Source organism: Microtus oregoni, unplaced genomic scaffold (assembly GCF_018167655.1).
Source record: "Microtus oregoni isolate MIOR12 unplaced genomic scaffold, Mior012 000000F_ref0000247, whole genome shotgun sequence".
Lineage (NCBI taxonomy): Eukaryota > Metazoa > Chordata > Mammalia > Rodentia > Cricetidae > Microtus > Microtus oregoni.
Window position 1 is genome coordinate 11,446,919 of NW_024543059.1, and position 20,285 is coordinate 11,467,203.

Consider the following 20,285-nt stretch of genomic DNA (forward strand, 5'->3'; position numbering starts at 1 on the left):
TTGCCAGAGCCCCTAGTGGAAAGCCAGACAGCACCACCCAGCTGTCCTGGCCAGTCAGTCTGCGGTATCCCTCAGTACCTGCTGATCAGGTCGGGGAAGGGGCCCTGGACTGGGATTCAAGTTGGGTCCTTCCTTGGTGTCCCGTGACCTGGGAGAGGCAGGGCCTCAGTTTTTCCATCTGTAAAGATGGAAGCAAACGTGTAAGCTGTTTCTGGTTTCCCAGCAATGCCCTCAGCAAACATCTGACATGTGTTAACACAGAGAATCCTCACCACAGTCCTGTGCCATAGACTCTGCAGTTATCTTCTTCAGGTGAAGAAACTGAGGCAGGGGCAAGTCCAAAGAGCATCCCAGGTAGCAGTTGTAACACAAAAGGCAGAGCTGAGGTCCAAGGTCAGGCAGCTGAGGTTACCCAGGGTGTCCTCACATTTTCGCCCATTCCCTATTGTGTGCTCCCCCCCCCCCCGTGAAATTGGGAATACTGAATATAGCAGTGCCTTCCCCACTCTCAATGGCTTGTCAGGTGACTGGGCCACCCTAGGAGTTAGGAGAGACCACCTAAGAGGGGACATGCAAGGGTGAAGGTGAGGAGGCCATCCTCTGTGGACCTCCTAAGTTCCCGTGCCCCTGCATGGCCCGCAGCACAAGGGTGCGGGAACCTTCACCTGCAACTCCTATGGTTTTCCTAGCGGAAAAGAAGATGATGAGCTCAGCTTCGGCATCCGGCAGCCAGCAGATCTACTCCCAAGGAAGTCCATTCCCTGCCGGGCACTCAGGCAAGGCCTTCAGGTAGGTGCCAGGGAGGGGAATGGTAGGAAGGAAAGCCTGAATGTCAGCCTTGGTTCTGCGAGCTGAGTAGGGACTGGTCATTGCTGTGCTGTGGGGTGGAGCCAGGATGGAGACTCTGGACTGCTGGCTCTGTCCATCAGTCCCTCCATAAGCACTGAGTGTCCGTGACTCTCAGACACCAAAGGTATCAGCCTCTCTATGATCCTGGGAGGGGAGGAGTCAAGATCAAGGTAGGGCTGTTGAGAAAGTAACCAGAACTGCCCTTTTCTCTGATTTTGCTGAGACCATGGCCGAGTGCAAGGAGAAAAGATGGTCTGTCGTATCTGAGCCTCAGCCTCAAGGGCCATCCAAGGCACCAAGCAAAGCAGGGTGCCTAGCTTAGCATCAGGGCATGCTGCAGCTTACTGAGGAAGCTTGACATCACCACTGAGGACCAGGCCGGCCTCCAGTTTCTCCGAGGAAATGCAAGCATGAACCCAGGATTTTTACCAAAGGACAGGCCAGCAATCCTCAGGGAAGACATTCTCCTATGCCCCACCAGCTACCTCTAAGATCCCTGGAAGCCTCGCATACCCCAGACCCAGCAAGGTGGCGTTTTCCCTACCTCCCAGTTGAGCTTGGCCCAATTCTGACAGGGCTTCAGGGACCCTGCAGGGACCGGGGTTGGGCATGCAAATTCAGTGCCCAGAAACTACATTGGCTACAATGGGATAGGAATCTCCCTTTCTTGCTGTTCTAAGAACAGACTTCCTACATCAGCAGCAGGTGTGACCAGAGGCCCTAGGGAGGCTGGGCACAAAGGCCAGTGCTTGGTCCCAAAAAGCCCAGGCAGAGTTACAGCTGTTCCTCCTTAGCATCCCAGGGAGGGCTATGCAGGCTGAGGCATGTATTGGAGGAGCACCACATGGAACAAGAACAAGAAAATGTCCTTTGATAGAAAGGGAGCTGCAGAGGAAATGTGTATATATGATAGTACCATGGTGAGATCCATTACTTGGGAGCTAGGCATGATTGCCGTCATCTATAAACCCAGCACTCAAGAGTCTGAGGCAGAAAATCGCCATGAATTCATGGCCAGTATTAATTATACTTTGTATAATTAATATAACTGATTTTTTAAAAGAAAACCAAATCAAAAATAAAATATCCTCTGCAGGGCATAGTGGCATACATCCTTTATGCCAGCACTTGGGCTAAAAATGCCTTCTGGCAGAGGCAGGCAGATCTCCATGAGTTCCAGGACAGCCAAAGCCACTTAGTAAGAAAAATCCTGTCTCAAACAACAAACAAACAAAAAAGCAAAAAGAAAATACCCTCTGAACTGGAACATCCTGGGGGAAGTGGGAAAGAGCTAGTGCGTTGTTAGGTCAACCCAGCTAGAAAGACAGACGTGATGTTTGAACAGCCAAAGTTGCTTTCCAATCTGCAAGGAGTCCGAGAAAATGGGAAAAGGCTTGAATACACTCTCTTTCTTTCAAAATCCACCTAAAAACCTAAAATTAGGCACAGCCCACCTCACTCAGTATATCCACAGGCCCCCAGCACAGACGCAGGTAGGGCCTGGAGCAGTATAAGTCTTTCTCCAGACTTTTCCATTTTCAATGGGCTTACCGTCCACATCGCCCAAAACACTCCTGGAAGAAGGACCTGGCGATATAGTGAAGATGGTGTCAGAGCATCCTCTCCAGGCACACAGAGAGCTAGGAACTGCGATCCATAGCGCAGGTGCCCTAAGTGCAGCAAGTGAAGTCACCTGAGGGCCAAAGAGGTGAGCATGCCTGACCGAGCCCCTCGCAGCGGCCTTCCATGCCTGACCGAGCCCCTCGCAGCGGCCTTCCAGTCCCAGGTCTGTCTCAGTATTGAAACTGACAGCCTGCTGCCTATGTGCAGAGTCTGGAAGCTTCCTCAGGGCCCCAAAGGGACAAATTAACCAGAGCAAGGAGAGCAGGTAGCCGGGAGTCTGATTTGTATTCTGAGACTCGTGTCTCTTCTTGGAATGAAATCTTTTATAGAGATCTGGGGGTGAGCAGTGAAAGACAGTGGTAGGAAAATCCAAAAGCTGACAGACCCTGGGGGAGGAGGCTGAGAACAGAAACCAGCAAGGACCCCTGGGCAGTGTACGAGGAGGAAGGAGAGCAGGTGTGGAATCTTTTGACAGAGACTCAGGAAAGCCGGCCATTTTCTGGGAATAAATGTATCTCCTTCTCCTAGCTCTTCTGTAGTCCATGTGCCTGGAGTGAATGACATCCAGTCCTCCTCCTCTACGGGCCAGAACATATCCCAGATCTCCCGGCAGCTGAACCAAGGCCAGGTGGCATGGACAGGCAGCCGTCCACCCTTCCCAGGGCAGGTATGAATGCCTATGAGGCACGACCCTGGGTGCTCAGAGTGATAGAACACATACCTTCTGCTATTTGGAGTCCCAACTCTGAGGGTAGGTCAGTGCTCCCAGCTAGAACAGCCAGTTCCTCGTGAGTCCCTGCCATCCCGTGGAGCACTTTGAGAGCTGGGTCCCCAGGGATTTCTGATCAACACCCCTTCTCACAACTTTCTCTTAAGAAAGAGAGCAAGAAAGAAAATCAGCCTACTAATCATAATCCCAGAGAACCGAGACAACAACGAGGACCCTAAGAGAGACATACATAGATCAAATTGACATGGGAAGTAGAAAAAGACAATATCTCCTGAGTAAATTGGGAGTGTGGGGACCTTGGGAGAGGGTTGAAGGGGAAGGGAGAGGCAGGGAGGGGAGCAGAGAAAGATGTACAGCTCAATAAAAATCAATAAAACGAGAGAGAGAGAGAGAGAGAGAGAGAGAGAAAGAAAATCAGGCACCCAAAGCTTCTCCAGAAAAAATAAGCCCCCCATCACTTTGGAGCTCTGGTAGCTACTGTGCCAAGAGGGCCTATAAATACCCAACCTGGTTCCCTGGAAGGTTCTAGAATGATAGGTCTTATTCAGATGAGGGGGGACTTTATAAGCTGAACTTGGAGAAGCCAGGCCATTGTAGTCCTCAAGGTAATGTTAACCAGCTCCACCCCACGTCTCCAGGGCTAGGATGCTGGCTGGCCGATACACACTGAGCTTATCCCAGGCCAGTGAAGGGAACCAGGGCCTGCTGTTCCTGAAGGGACCTCAAGGGTGGGGCTCATGGGAGGCGGGTTGGTCCTGCCTCTTTCTGTCCTAACCAGAACAAATCCTACCCCAGCCCAGCAAGACGCAGTCATCTGCCTTCGGGATTGGATCGGGCCACCCCTACCCTGCTGACCCTTCTTCTTATAGTCCTCTCTCCAGTCCGGCGGCCTCCTCGCCGAGTGGAAACGCCTACCCCAGTCTGGCCAACAGGACTCCGGGGTTCGGTAGGTGGGGAACGAAGGAAAGAACTCGTGTTCTGAGCATCCTGTGTCCAGGAGCTGAACCAGGGCTTCTTCCAGAGTATAGGGCAGGGTCCCAAGCTCTCAGGATATGGGGCAGGGCCCCTGAAGTGCCCAGCTCCTCTCCTTTCTGGCTACAATCAAGAGGGCCTTGGGTGTCCTAAGTGTTGGAAGTATACCACCTTGACACTGTGGTTCAGCATGGCTATTGCAAGGCAGAAATGGTACCCTTCTTCTCTGTGTTATGATGTGACTCCGCTGCTAGTTTAACCCTACGTGGCCCAAGGCAGAGACTTTCACATCCCAGAAGTAAACCGTTCTCCATTCTCCATTCAGAAACCCAGAGAAGCCAGGGATGGATGGCTAAGTCAGCAAACCCAGAAAGTTCCCTTTCTTAATACTGCAAGGTGTATGCTATGTTCCTCTCATTCTGAGACAAGATATCTGTCAGAGGTCACTGCAGGCCAGGATGGTTTATGTTGGCTCATAATTTGAGGGTCCGTCCATCATCACAGGGGAAGGGTCACACTGTCGCTGCAGCTGGGCATCGGGAGACCAGTGCCGGTGCTCAGCTCACTCTTTACTGCGTATCTAGTATTTCCTTCATATTTATTTTTATTTCCCCAGCCCATGGGTAGTGGTACCCCACAGGGAGGATGAATCTTCCAAACTCAATTAATCCAGCCTCTAAACTCCCGCACACACACACCCAGAGGTTTGTCTCCTGGGTGATTCTAGATCCTAAAAACTTCATGTCATCTGTCACTAGGGGACCCTACCTCCTGTGAATGTTTCCTTGCTCTGTGAGAAAGGCTCAGGCTGTTAAAGGTGTTGTGGCTGTGGCTGTGTCTTCTGCCTCTGTCTCAGGCACTTCTGCCAGTTGCTCTTGGTGTGTTTGATACGTACTCTCATCTCTCCCATGGCCAGGGTCACACTCCACAGAAGGGGTGGCCCTGCCTGATCCCTCGTGGTACCGTCACTGGGTGACATCCAAGAGAGAGGCATGTAGGGATTTTCTTTGCAAACCGTCAAGTGAGCAGGAAGCCAAGCCTAAACCTCCCAGTTTCACTTGCCAAGTTCAGAGCTTCCGTTTAAGTGGCTCACCTGTCGATCTTATGGGAAAGTGGCCCATAAGACTGAGAACTGGGGACCATGGGAGAGGGGAGAAGGGGAAAGGAGAGGGAGCTAGGGGAGGGGAGAAAAATATATAGCTCAATAAAAACAATAAAAGAGAGAGAGAGAGAAATCTGCTGTGGAGCAGGATGCAGGAATAGTATGTCTGAGAGCCTGACTGTGAGGATGACCAGGGGAGGCAATGGGAATAGAGCAAGGGAGCTGAGGAGGGGGAAGGAGCCCAGCAGAGACCCCCTCCGGAGCCATCAGTGGCTGTGGAGAATGCTACCTTGAGAAGGTGGCTGTGAATTCCTGCTAATGGAGGCCTCAGCCTCCACTGGCCAGGACATCAAGAAGCAGGGTCCTACTGGGGGTGGGGCAACCTTGGTCAAGGTCAGAAGAGAGAGAGTATAATTAGAAAGAGGACCTGGGGGAGAGGTTCACTGTCAACCTCAGGGGGTGCAGGGGAAAGGAGAGAAGAAATAGAGCAGTCTCCATTAATGGTCAGTTTCATCAATTATTAAATAAAGATGAAACAGTTAAAACAGTATGCATATTTCAGTGAACGCCCGGCTCAATCCTGCCTGTGGATGAAAGATATCACTCTGCCTGGGGGCCTCCAGGCACCACACACATATAACCCTGGTGTTCATTGGGGCGCTGACAGCAGCACCTTGCAGCATTCCAGGGGAAATGGGGTGTAGCCCCCTCTTTTCAGATGTCCAGGTTTAATCTTGCCTTAGTTCTCAAGGCTGCGTCAAAGCAAGTATAGTCCTTGGGAACTGGAGAAAAGTTCCCTATGCTGGTCCTAAACGGACACAGATAAGTCCTAGAGCTTCTGGGGTGAAAAGGAGGTGTCCCCTGCCCATTAGAAGCAGCTTCCTTCCCGTCTTCTGATACCCCCACCATTTTTAAGAATGTCTGAGCATAGTCCCCAAAGGATCAGGGACAGATCTGTGTCCCAAATGCTATTGAGATTTAAACCAACTACCTGCATCATCTCTCTTGGGAGTAAGTCATAAATGTTGGATGCAAGTTCCTGCTGGGAACATCTCAGGAGTGTTTCTTTACCTTAACAGAAGATGGCTTCTTTAGCCAGGTGGTGGTGGTGCGCGCCTTTAATCCCAGCATTAGGGAGGCAGAGGTAGGTGGATCTCTGTGAGTTCAAGGCCAGCCTGCCTGGTCTACAAGTTAGTTCCAGGACAGGCTCCAAACCCTGTCTCAGGAAGAAAAAAAGAAAAGAATAAGGTTTCTTTACAAGGAAGACAGAAGGAGGGACAGAAAAAAGGAGGGAAGGAGGAAAGGAAGGAGGGGGCTGGTAGACAGGCAAGCAAACCTGAACTGGTGGGTTAGTTGGTTCAGAGAAGACGCCTGCTTATATGAAAGGCTTTGGCCTTTTTTTTTTCTTTCTCTTTTAAATTGCCATTCAAGGTTAAAAATGTAAGCAGCCAGAGACTCCCACCCAGGGAATTTCTTTCTGCCTCAGGAATTATCTCCATACCCACAGGAATAGGGCTCTGTAGTAAGCGAACAGAGAGGAACTGAGGATAGTTGCTATGTCATGCTACAGGGTCGGCAGCACAGGAATCCTGAGAGGAGAAAGAGCATAGAGTCCCAGCCTGGCTCGCATTGCGTTTCCCAGCTATGGAGTTGGACATTTAGTTTTCGAACAGAGGCTCTGCCACTGCTCTCATCTCATTCTTCCTCTCTGCCCCAAATTCCTGTACCACCACAGATTTTCCCCAGTAGAGAGAGGAGAAAATAAAGTAAGCTTGGAGGCACCAGGAGTGAGAGCAGAACTTAAAGGAGGCGGCCATTAAGACCCTGCTGGGGACAGAGTTAGGTACCTTGTCTCCATCTTTCTACACCCAGGAGGCATCTGGACAGGGTTAGGTCTCTAAGGAATTTATCCTGGGTGCTAGGAAAGCCAGGGAAAGAACTGTGATGGTGCCATGTCTGAGTCTTTCATGATCCTGGCAGGCATCCAGGAAAGTGAAAAGAAGAAAGAATGGGGAGGGGGTTCTGGGGTGTATGAATGAATGCCTTGTTAGAGAAAGGTTTGGGGGTATGTAACCAAGGGCCCTAGCTGCATTGGGGTGCTAAGCAACCACATGGGCACCGCCGCTTCAGTGGTCACGTGGCTTTTGTTGGCTCACAACTTGGCTGATCACACACAGGGTCCCACATGCTCATTTATCACAGGACACGAGTCTTCATGGAATCGGTGCATCACACAGACTAGGTGTGGACAAGGATCGGCAGCTGTCTCCCGGGATAAGTCCCAGTTGGCAGCTATGCCAATGCATGGTCTTATTTGCCTCCATATAAATTCTGCTGATATTCTGTAAAGCATGAATTATTTTGGGTGCTAAAAACCAAAGCCCAAGAGTTGAGAATTGGTATTGGTGTAGTATGCTTTCCCTGTTTCTGGGGATACCTAAGTCAGCACGGACGATTTCCCAGCCAAGGAGGGTCGTGACTACAAGTTGTCTTGATTGGTAGAGATCAAATTTTATCCCCATTTTTTTCCCCTCAATTTAAAAAGCACCTGAATTTGGTTAGCAGAGGTGTGGCAGGAAACAGGAACACGTGAAATTAAGAGTGAGTGACATGTAATCACGAACACAGGACCCATCTTGTACATTGGCATGGAGTTGCATGCACAGAAGAAAGGTGTAGGCAGAAAAGAGTAGACAATATTATGGTCTCATTTCAATGCGGGGGAGTTCATGCCTTGCCACAAAGAAATCTGATTTTAACCAGGAACACCAAAAGATGTCACCTGGGCGTTATTTTGATTTTCCATAGCTTTTGGTCCTTGGTTTTCTAGCTGCTGATGGAGCAAAAGCCCATGAAAGACCTGGGAGGGAGGGAGGGAGGGGCTTGTGTTCAGCGTACTATGGTGGCACGTGAGAGGAGGAATGTTCTATGATAACATGGGGGTCCTAGCTTCACATGAGGATGGTACGGCCTGAGACCAGAGGCTCTGTCATGTCCCAAGTTGGCAAACACGCAGAAAGCATCTTGTTTAGAACAGTTCACTTAGATTTAAAGTCCCTTCAGCCTTTATGTGGCAACTATATCCAGTTTAAAAAAAAAAAAAAAGCAACTACTTGGGAACTTTAGGATCATACACCCTGCTGGCCAAAGGCAGTGTTAATGCCCTCTGTTTTGGTCCAGGGTCTGTGGGCCAATTTTGCTAGTCTTCTTGATTTATTTCTCTCCTCCTTTCCATCCACAGCCTCTCTGGCTCCAAGGGACTGGCAGTGGTGATGCAAATGAATAGCCCTGCTGCCCAGGGAGAAAAGGGGAGTTAAACTTAATGTCATTAGACCATTGGCCCTTATCCCCGAGGGAGAGAGTCTGGGAGAGGAAGGAAGGAGAGATGTGCTTTTCCTATGAAGGCAGGTTTCAAAGGATGGGAAGAGAAGCCTTGAGGTCAAATCTTCCCACCAGGAATCTAAGCCATGAGTAACCACTGGGGGTTTGGCCACCAGAATGGGCTTACCTGAGTCCTGGAATATGGTCATCTATCTTGTCCCCAGAGGAGTGGCTTTAAAGTCTGTTTGTGGTCACCCCATGTCACAGAGAACCTAGGTTCCCTTTTGTGCTTTCTTAGTCCCCTTTGTAAAATTATTTAAAAGCTGACCGAGACGGTCTCTAAAATTCTAATAAAATGATTCTCGAGCTTCCTTCTCGGCTGGAATTTTAGAGAAAAACAACATGACAGACAAATGGTAAATCCTAGCATGTCTCCAGAGGAGGGAGATGGAAAAGGGAGAAATTCCTGCCTTTGGGTTAAGGTCAGCAGTGGAGGCCTGCAAGCACCGTCTCAGGAGGGACACTGAGAAAGTTCAGAGCATTGGCCAAGTGTGCTTAGGGATTTAGATGGAATTCAAAGAGGAAGGTTCTTGAGTTAGAACTTAGAAAGTCAGGCTTAACCGTAAATATCTGTAAGCCAGGCTTCTAGAGGGTGTGACTCCATTATTTCACTGAGGGGATAATTATTCCTCCCATCTCTTTAGCATAGTCCTCAAAAGAGTCTGCTTTCCTGATCACCTGGCCAGGCTCTTGATAGGCCCAGTTTGTGTCAAGTCCTTCACTGCTTGTTCCTAGAAATATGACTAGGAGAGTGAGAGAATGAAGAAAAGACAGACAGACAGACAGACAGGAAAGCCGGGTTCAGTGACCCATGTGTTTACTCTGGTAGTGCATACCTACTAGACAGCAACCCAGAAATTCAGGGTGTTTATCAGGTTAGCTGGTCTTGGTACATCTCTGCACCCACTTGCACAGCAGAAACTGGGGCCAGTTCAGTATCTCAAAGCTGGGCAATGAAGCCTGGATTTAGAGCTAAGATAAAACAAGTTGGTGACTGTCAGGGAATGTACAACGTGAGTCCCCAAATTGGTTAATTGCTCTGTCTCAATCTGGTCATTGATGTACAGTGTTTCTTGTAGAAACATAGGAAGCCAAACCCACAGAGAGTATTGCTCAAGATGCCAAAACAAGCAGGGAATCCCCTCCCTCCCTTGCTCCACCATTACTTATATGCGGCCTGAATTGCTTAGAAGTGTGCTTGCAGAGACAGTGGCTTAGCAAGCCCCAGCATGTCCACGTCTTGCCTCTGCATCTGCTTTTCAATTTTAGGCTGAGAAAGTTCCAGCTATTCAAACATGATGACACAAGTCTAGACAGGTGACACCAGATCAAATCAGGCCACAGCAGAAGACACCAGTGCCCCCTGGACAAGCCTCTTTTGGAAGGAACCGGGAATTCCCTTCTCTGCCCCCACCACATGCCCCACCCGGTCCAGGTTGAGTGGAGGCTGGAGAAGAATGGAATTTATCATTCCAAAAACATCTGAGGTGTCTTCCACTGAGAAATGGAACGCAAGCCTGCCTTTCCCTCCCCTAACATTGCCCCAAATCTCAGCTGTATACATTTTTAGCCTACAAATCTGGAGAAATTATGCACATACCTGACCCTACTAATCAATGTTCAAAGGTGAGCCCCCTGCCAGAGGACTGAAAAGTTCGTGTCCTTGTCTGCCTGCTCAGGAGATAGGTAGGAAGCAGCTGCCTCCTTCAAAACACTTTCATTTTACCCAGCAGGAGTCCTCGGCTTTCACACTACTGAGGGGCTGGGCTAATCCCCGTTGGGGCGGGATGTCTGCTTACAAGGATGTTTATCAGTCTCCCCGTCTGTTTATCCGCCTGCATCCTGCTGTCTGTGAGAATGAGAAGGGCCAGCGGTTCCCTTCTCTGAGAACCATTCCACCAAACCCGACAGCGCAGCACGTTCTGACTTCACAGGAATCCCAGGGCAATTTCTAGTCAGTGCAGCCTCCCAGGAAAAATGTTAGTAAGCCAGAATGAAGTGTATCATTAAGTTTCAACTAACAAGATACAAGGTATCAGCCTTGCCTTCATCCCACAGGACCAGAGCCTGCCCTAGGGGTCTGCAAGTTCACCCAGCTGCCTCAGATGGGAGGTGTAGTGCTTTAGACACCTGGCCTAGCAGGACGCTGACCCATCTATCCAGGGCCAGCAGCAGCTGGATATCACGGCAGTATGACTGGAACGCAGCTCATGACATTTGACGACCACTGGTTATTCCAGAAAGGAGTTCTTTGTGTCCCTTGGGAACAGGCCACATGCTGACCATTCACAAAGCAGGTGGTGAGGTTTAGGCGAAGGCCCCACAATGCTCCCTCAGCCAGGAGAGGCCATGCTGAAGATCATGCTTATTTTGTAGTTAGAGGAGTTACTAGTCCCATTCTAGAACGACAGAAACACCTTAGGGGCCTCTTTAGTCTCCTTCACTAGGCTGGTACCTTTACCCCTCATTCAGGTCACACTGGCTTCCTCCAGGAAGACTGGTTTAGGTGGGACCTATTCTTACACCCCATGGTAGCCTATGTTCCCCTCAGAAGAGCTGTAGCTGTGTCGACCTCTGAACCCTTTGGCACCCTCAGCAGATGAAGCCGATCCCCATACTATCTGATGGCTTAGACGGAAGCTGTATTTATCTGATGGATGCAAGCAGGCTCCGTGTCAGGAGGATCTAAGTTCAGCCTCCAGGTTTATATAATAAATGAACAGGACAGATCTGTTGATATCATCGAGCCCTCAGCTTCCTTATCTGAAGAAACACAGATAATAAACTCACCTCTTAGACTTGGAAATGAACTGAAATAATGTCCCCAGGACAAGCTTACCATGTTGTACGCAGCTCTCATCGCTTCAGAACACTGTCATTTCCTTCCTTCAGCGTTCCATTTCATTCCCAAAACAGCATCATTAATTGATTTTTTTTCCTTGTTGCAAATATTTAACAGCATTTACCGTCTCAGAAGGCTAAAACATTTTATCTTGAAATACATTATCTGTAATTAATAGAACCACGTGCCCCCAGGTATGAATAATCAGCTAATCATCTCCGGGCCTCTCCGGCTTCTCCTCACGCTACCTCCGATTATCCCTGAGGTACAACTGAGGAAACTTCATCATGCATCGTGTGTCATCTGGAGGCTTCAGATGCAAAGAGGACTAACACAGCATGTCCACATTCTCCCCTTTCCCTCCCTCCCTCCCTCCCCTACCTCCTTCCTCACTTCCTCTCCTCTCTCTTCCCGCCTTCCTTTATCTCTTCTTTCCTCCTGTCTCCTTGCCCTCCTTCCTATGTCTTCACTCCCTTCTTTAAGAACTTACTGAAGCTATCTCTATTCCAAGTACCATCTCGGAGCAGCCTGGCACACCCAGGCCTTGTTACTCCACCTAGGGTGTCGGTATACTATGAAGGACACTGTGTAAAAGGGGGTGCAGGTGCTGCGGGCAAACAGAGAAGGCCAAACTGAAACTAGAGCCTGGGCTCACATTTCCATAAGAAGTGACCATGAGATGACCAAGAAAATGCAGGAGCAAGGCCAGTCAAGGGAGCAAGTGGCAGGGTCAGCGAGCTGACCCAGTGGGTCCAAGCCCAGTGACCTGAGTTTGATGATTGCCTTAGCCGGCTGTGGAAGCTGAACACTGACTCCCAAGAGTTACGTACTGACCTCCACGTGTGCATCCGCGCACACACCATACGTGCACATGCCAAGGAATTCTATTTGCTTAAAAAGGAAAGAACACGAGGGCATGAAGACCAGGAAAGTGACAGAACGTGACATCCAAGTTCTGCCAAGTGAATAGGATCAGAGGGTAGGGTTACCAAGACATGGAGAGAGAGACGTGAGGCCGGAGGAGAAGAATGAAGCCACATTTGAGGAACCCTCTGCCATCTGTAGGCAATTTCTCTGTCCCAGGAGGGTGGTAGCAGAGCCCTGTGGATCTGGGAGTGAATGGCAGGGGGACTCAGAACACAGTAGGGACAGTGAGCTTACAGGATGGGCACTCTGGTGAGATAAGCCAAGGCCCGAGCAGGGACTGTGCAAAAGACCCTGTGATGAACTCCATGGGAGAGAGACCGGAAGTGAAAAGCCCTGTCTACAGGCCATGAGAGGAGGTGGCTGCTGTAAGGATAAGGATGGACACCTGATCTTGTCTTTTGTATTTTACATGCACACTTCACACGTGTGCGAATGTGCATGTGCATGCACACGCGTGTACATGTGTGCACACACATACACTCAATATTCTTTTTAATATATGTGTGTGTGTGTATATATATACACATATATATGTGTATTTGCCAAAATAGTTTAGACAGAATTCTTGTTCCTTCTATTTTCTGTTTTGAGGCCACCATGAGCAGTCATGGGCATAGAAGGCTCTGAGGATTGGAGCTCCTGTCACCTGACAGGCACATTCTAGCAGAAGCTACTTTTCCTGGCCGACCCTTCACATTTCACAGTGCTTCCTTGATTCTTCTCCACTCAGCTTATTCTGACAGAGAAAGGAGGAAGCCAGGGAAAAAAAAAAAAAGCCTGTTTGGGTGTGACGTGCCTCTCAGGAGTGTGGAGCCCTCGAGTGGCACTAGGATGGGGGAAAGTGACAGAATATGACAGTCAGTGTCGTGTCCATTGGATGTTTCAGCTGAGAGTGGACAGAGTGGCGGGCAATTCCAGGGCCGGCCCTCGGAGGTCTGGTCTCAGTGGCAGAGCCAGCACCACGGACAGCAGAGCGGTGAGCAGCACTCCCACCAGCAGCCTGGCCAGACTGAAGTGTTCCAGGTAAATCCAGCGAGCAGCGCCTTCTCGTAGGTGTAGGTACCTGCGCCTTCTCTGCTTCCTTATGCCCCTCTCTGCACCTCTGCCTGCCCTACCCGGTAGCCAGCAAGAGATCCCACCCAGCCTGTAATATGGGAAGCCCACAAGTAGAAGGTCCTCCACTGCTCGGTCAAAGCCTGAGGGTACAAAGAAGATGCAGACAGGCCTTCAGCCTTTCAGATATACCCACAGAGGGGAGGCTGCCTCCTGAGCCGCACCCCAAAGTTTCCCAGGAGGGATGTATGGAGCCAAAGACGGTAGGACTCTGGAGCAGGGTCCATGTCCCTTTAAGGGCTTGAGGACCTCGATGCTCACCATGGCAGTGTGTACAACTTCCAAGAGCTGCAGTCCCTAGGGGTTAGACTGCTTCAGCCTATCTCCTCTCCACTATGGCAACCAGGAGACGGGACTCCCTTTCCCAGACCCTCAACCCATGACAGCTGGAGCAATGCTCAGCTCTCTAGACCTGGTTGTATACCGGCTAAGGATCCCAGGCTGCTTCCACACTGCCGCTACTGGAGACATGCCTTGCTGTTCTCAATTCCCAGCACAGACCAACCTCACCGTGCTGATGACAAGGCCATGGGGTAGCTAATCACACAGGGCTCAGCCTCCCATGTTTCTCCCCTCAGTTAGAGTTGGGGCTACCCACCCAGCCTCCTAACAGCCACCTAGGCTCTTCTGTGGAGCCCCCAGAGTGCCACCTGCCCTGTGCAGCAAGGCTCCAGGCAAGAGCCAAGTTGTAGGAGGCTCAGGCCACACTCTTCCTGCTCAAGGTTCAATGTCCCATTCATACACACACACACACACACACACACACATTCACACACACACATTCACACACACACACATTCTCACACACATTCACACACACACACACACACACACACACCCATTTCACTCTCACCTGGTCAAGTGTCATCCTCACAGACCCAGATCTAGATCTAGGTGTCACTCAGATCCACAGGGTCGTACCCCCTTCCCAGCACAGGTGCCTTTCCCAGGCCTCCCTTTGACTTCCTTCCCATTGTAAAGACCAGCCCTCACCCACTGTTCCTCTCACACAGCGACCCTGAAAGGCACAATTTCCAACAGTGTGTCTCTTCAAGGTCACGCTGCCAAAAAGAATTTCTTGGTCAATAATTTTGTGAGACACCCGTTAAAGCAACTTATTCGGTTTCCTTCTTGCAGGATTTACCAGAGCCTTTATGATACCAGCGAGGACTGGGTCTCTAGACAGTAGGAAAGCATGCTTTGTTTCCCAAGCACGTTTGACCGCAGAATTAATTCTTTTCCCACCATTATTCTATGGGCTGGGAATTGGACAAAAGCCCAGTGGAACTTTTGCCCTAAGGAACTGAAACTCCCCAGTGTTTTCAGGACAGGTAGTCTAAGGTCTAGCCAACTAGGACTAGATAAAGTAACCAACCTTTCACTCGGGGATAGCACCACCAACCCTAACTGGTCCCTGCACCCAGGTCCTACCTGCTCAGGCTCCTGCTTGGTTGACAGTCACATAACTGTTCAGTCTGTCTTACTGCTCTAGGCCTTACTTGCCCAGATGGGCTCTTTCCACCGGTGGGCTTAGCTTTAGAATAAAGGCTATGACCTGGCAGTGTTTACCTTCAGCATGACCACCCCCAGGAGAGCAGCTCCCAAGGGGGCTCAGGTATTGAGGATCTCTGAAGCCCAAAATTATTTGATCCTGGATACCAAGCTATGCAAAGGAACACTTGCTCACTAGAGAGATGGCCAAGGGGATCAGTAACAGGGCTGGACTCCGGGACAAGGGCAGGCTCCGGGTGAGGCTGCTGACTGTTGGGGCTTTCTGTTCTTTTCCTCTCCAGGACATGCTGCCTATGCCGGGGGACCCGACACAGGGGACTGGCAACTATAACATCGAGGACTTTGCTGACCTGGGCATGTTCCCTCCATTCTCTGAGTAGCTTCAGGCAAAGCCAGGCTCCTACTGCCCAGGCTCTGTTCTTGTCATGGCATAGATGCTCATGTCCAAAGGGACCACCCCTACCCACCCAGCTTGCCCTGCTGGAGAGTCCCCAGAAGCCACCCTGACTTCCCGTCTCCCTGGATATGGCATCATCTGTCTGGCTCTAACCCACAGGCCTGGCTTCTTGGGTTTGGGATCTTTGTATTTATTGTACTTTATCTGTGTGCTCGGAACGGGGCCTCCGGGGTCCTTAAATTCCATTGTGAATAATCTCCTCATGGACAGTGTGCACCCACCAAGTTTGCTCAGCATCCGCAACGGCTGCAGCACCAGCAGGTCTGCCTGGTGCAGAGGCTGGGTTTCTTTCTGCCTTTTCACAGCTGCTGCCTGAGGGCTTCAGGTCGGGCTGATAGGCAGTAACCTCCACATCCTGTGCTGGAGCCAGGAGCACTGGGACTTGAGACTTTGTCCACGCGCTGTCCTGGATAGCCTGGGGCCGGGTGTGTTTTGTGCAGCGAGAATCAAAGTTGTGACCTGGTGGATGTACTGTGGCGTGTTGGCGTGTGTGGCCAGTGAGTGGGAGAAGCTGTCCCCAGTCAGCTGCATTTCAGAGGGCAGCTTGACGGGGGTCTGGGAGCTGGGCTGACAGGCCAACCCTCCAGCACTGTCCCCAGGAGTCAGGGCTGGGGAACTGTTCACTCTGTAAGTCAGTTCTTAGGTCCTCTGACCCTTTTACAGACAGCCTCCACGTCAAGCTTTTAGCCCTTCCTTCTTGCAACCTTAGCTCTCACTCTTCCCTACTAGGCCTGAGGGACAATGTCCTGATTCCACAGAGGTCATTGCATTCTCCCTGCTCTGTAGTAGAGCTGAGCTGTTTCCTGCCCAACACCTCCAGGAAGTCACACCTGGCCCTCTGTACAGGGTTACACCTCTCAGTGTCCCTGACACCTTCTGCTCAGTAACCGAGGAAGATGGGGCCACATTGTGGGTGGGGAAGGGTGCTCTGAGTTCCTTGAGTCTTGGTTCTCAGCAGACAGAAAAGCCAGGTGTACCTCAGAAGGGACACAGACAGGCCTTGGAGGCCGGGGACCCAGCTCTGGGCACATTCTTACAGTGGTCTTACGGTGGAACTACGAGCTAACCGCTAGAAACTTCTGCCTGGCTTATCTCTGACACCAAAGTCCCTGTGTCAGTCAGGTTTGACAGAGCTTCAGACTCCACCCCAATTTCAGATCCCGCCGCTCCTCCCCCATCCCATGTGCCATGGCGAGTGCTGCCCGCCTCCCTTCACTTAATCGAGCCCCATCTTAAGTAATCCATGGCCGTGGATCAGCCCACTAATGCCCAGGTGTGAGAGAAGCCACCAAGGCCTGCCTACTCAGGCCCTGGGGCCCTCCTGAGCTCTTTCAGAAACGTGGAGGCTAAGCTCTCAGACCAGCCCTACCTTGCTGCCTGGCTCCTGGGATGCTGGGAGTACATAGGTTCCAGGACTCATGAGAGCAGAATGAACATGTGGATTAAAGGCTCCAGAGACTGCCAGTGCATCCCAACCTCAGCATTGCCTGCCATCCAGGGCATATTTGGGTTTTTACAGGATTCACCTGCAATCTCTACTTCACTCAGCAGAATGCCCTTGGTGATCCCTGTCCCTGACAAACTCTGGCCCCAGAGGTCCTCAGACAGCTTGAGCCCTTCCATGAAGAGTAATAACACAGCCTGAGGTTCACCCCAGCCTCAGAATCCCACATAGGTCTCCTATGTATGCTGTCTGGTGCACCTTCTGTCCCCAGCAGCCTGGAGCTGGCCTCAGGTGGTGAGCATAAGTTAGAAAAGAGAAAAAGGCCCAAAGCTAAGTTCAAGAGTGGAGAATCCTTTTCAGGGATGACAACAGCATGGCCTTTAGCTTGTAAGTTAAGAGGTGTAGGAGCTGTGGGTTTGGTTTTTTTACTGCCTCTGGAGGGAAGTTGGGGCTTTTCTTGGGTATGTGACACAGTTTATATAGGCTGTCACTCCCCGGTGTGAGCTCACCTGCTTTGTGATGGCTATGGCCTATCACACAAGCAAAAACAAGTCATTTGCTAACCAACAGAAACAAGGCCAAATTGCAACCCTCTCTGTAAGTGGCCGTGGGTTGCTATGTCCTAACTTGCCAGTCCACCCAACCCTATCCTGCCAAGCTGATGCTCACCTGAAGTGCCACCACCGGGGAAACTGAAGCAGGAAAGGTCGTGAGCTTAGGAGTTCAAGATCTACCTGGGTGACATCATGCAACCAATCTCAAAAATATATAGCTGAGTAACTTGGCCACATTCCATGTACTGAGGCGTCACCAGCTACCTGGCTGCTCGCTTCCTCCATTGCCTAGAATCCGAGACAACTTTGAAGAGAGAGCTCACAGGGCATGAGCACACTTTCACATGTGACAAGCCATGCCTTGTACCCTGAGCAGGGGTTTGCTGAGGCAACCTGCACAGCCTTGTGGATATTGGCTGTAGCAACACGGAGCTGTGCACAGGCCATGGGGGGCCCAGCAGTTTGCTTTGTCTAACCACCATCTGTGTCCTTAAAGAGGAAATTCACAAGCAGGCTTCCGTGGACAGCAAGCACTTATTCATCTCTCATTTAGCCTTCTTCTTATGGACGTGAACTGTGCCGTGGGTAAATCATTTGTATTTCTTGAGCGTTCTGTATGACTAACAGGTATTAAAGTCACTGGGTATATGTGTAACTAATGTAACTGCCTTTTAAATTTTCATTACAATAAAAAATGACTTTGCTCTGAGCGGCGAGTGCCTCGGGACCAGCCTGGTAATTGATCAACTTGAGGCACCTGCCCCCAGGAGTCTGGGAGACGCCACCTCCAGCCAATCAAGGACACGCAGTGCAGGCATGCTAAGGAGCCACACTTTGCAGGTTCTAGCTACTTAGGACAGGAAAGGAAACAAATGGTTCCTGTGCAGTATTCTCAATTTGTGTGACTCCCTTGATAAACCTCTACCTCCAAAATAATATTTGCATCATGATTCATAACAGTAACAAAATTATTGTTATAAAGTAACAACAAAAATGATCGTCACATGAGGGGCTGTATTAAAGGGTCCCAGCATTACGAAGATTGAAAACCACTGGTCTTGAAACTCAGTGTAAGGCAAGGCTCTCTAGAAAATTGGACTTCACAGACACTAAAAGTATTTGTTTTTCCAAAGACTTTCAAGAGAATGCCTGCGAGAGAGGAAGCCTGAGTCACACATCTGAGGAAGACTTGTGTCCAGGAACTTCTGGGTACAAGAGGCTACTCCTGCCACTCACGACAGAAATCTGAGTTCCAACGAGAAGAGCTGAACCATAGCACATCAGTGGTTTTCCCGAGAATTCACAGACAGGCTGCTAAGTGTGGCACATGCCTACAGTTCCAGCTTTAGGCAGGCTGAGGCAGTGGGATTGCCTGAGTGAGCGCAGGAGTTCCAGACCAGCCTAGGTAACACGGTGAGAAGCTATCTCAAATGCATGCATTCACATACAAAGCAGATACAGATATGGCATTTCTGGTTAATATCTTTAGTTCTAGAGAAATTCTAAAAATCACAAATGTTGTTTAGAATAAGGGGGGAAAAACCCTCATTCATAAGAAAATAGTATGGTCGGGTCACATGGAGGTTCCTTACTGTGCTTTTTGTTGGTATTAGTTTTGGTTTTGATTGTTTGTATGTTTTTTTCAAGACAAGGATTCTCTGTGTAGCCCTGGCTGTCCTGGACTGATCTACCTGGCTCTGCTTCCCAAAGGTGTGTGGCACCAATGCCTGGCTTCCTACAAAGTTTTTTTCTTTTTTCTTTTTTTTTTTTTTTGGTTTTTCGAGACAGGGTTTCTCTGTGGTTTTGGAGCCTGTCCTGGAACTAGCTCTTGTAGACCAGGCTGGTCTCGAACTCACAGAGATCCGCCTGCCTCTGCCTCCCAAGTACTGGGATTAAAGGCGTGTGCCACCACCGCTCGGCTCCTACAAAGTTTTAACAGGACTTTTTCTTATTTTCTTTCTATCTTTTATTTTTTTATTTTTTATTTTTTATTTATTTATTTTTTATTTTTTGAGACAGGGTTTCTTTGTAGCTTTGGAGCCTGTCATGGAACTTGCTCTGTAGACCAGGCTGGCCTTGAACTCAAAGAGATCTACCTGTCTCTGTCTCCAGAGTGCTGAGGTTAAAGGTGTGTGCCACCACTGCCAGGCTTGATAAAATAATAAAACGCCCTGACGAAAGCAACTTGAGGGAAAAGGGGTTTATTTTAGTTCCCAGCTCTAGAAAGTATTCATCACGGTCGAGAAGTCAAGGAAGCCTGAGCTTGAAGCAGCTGGCCACATCATCCATCCACAATCAGGAAACAGGGATGAAGCAGCTGGTCACAACATCCACAGTCAGGAAACAGAGAAGAAGGCAGGGTAGTCTTCAGCTCACTTGCTACATTATATACACAGCCCAGATCCCCTATCCAGAAAATGGTCCTGTCCACAATGAAGATGAGTCTTCCCACGTCAGCAATCCTACTCATGATACCCCCCCCCAAACACACACACACATACACACACATACAAAGAATACCAAAGGACCATCTGCCTGGGATTCTAGTCTGTCAAGTAGAAAATTAATGCTAACCATCACAGACCTATTTTCTAAAGAGTACACGTTGCTTATAAAATAATAAAAATTATTTTTAAAAAACAAATTATCCACTAGAGGAAGAAGAAAACAAGTTATTTGTCACCTGTTTCCTGAAAAATCCTGAAATCCTTAGGGGTTTAGCCTGGGAAGGGGATAGCAGGGAAGTGTCTATGACCAGCCTACCCTGTCTGCACAAGTG

At 49.8% G+C, this 20,285-nt stretch overlaps 1 protein-coding gene across 6 annotated transcripts in view; it reads left to right on the forward strand.

The window, feature by feature from the left end:
• The window catches only part of Arnt2 (aryl hydrocarbon receptor nuclear translocator 2), a 143,227-nt gene extending 125,012 nt beyond the window's left edge, over positions 1-18,215 (forward strand). For 5 of the 6 annotated variants that reach the window (XM_041650175.1, XM_041650193.1, XM_041650202.1 and 2 more), the window contains 5 exons: positions 690-789; positions 3,001-3,139; positions 3,998-4,148; positions 13,313-13,449; positions 15,333-18,215. In XM_041650175.1, coding sequence (XP_041506109.1) covers positions 690-789; positions 3,001-3,139; positions 3,998-4,148; positions 13,313-13,449; positions 15,333-15,431 — 626 coding nt within the window. In that variant the 3' untranslated portion in view covers positions 15,432-18,215. Of the gene's footprint in view, positions 1-689; positions 790-3,000; positions 3,140-3,997; positions 4,149-13,312; positions 13,482-15,332 lie in introns of all 6 variants that reach the window. The other variant, XM_041650220.1, reaches the window with a different exon arrangement.
• Positions 18,216-20,285: the final 2,070 nt, after the last annotated feature.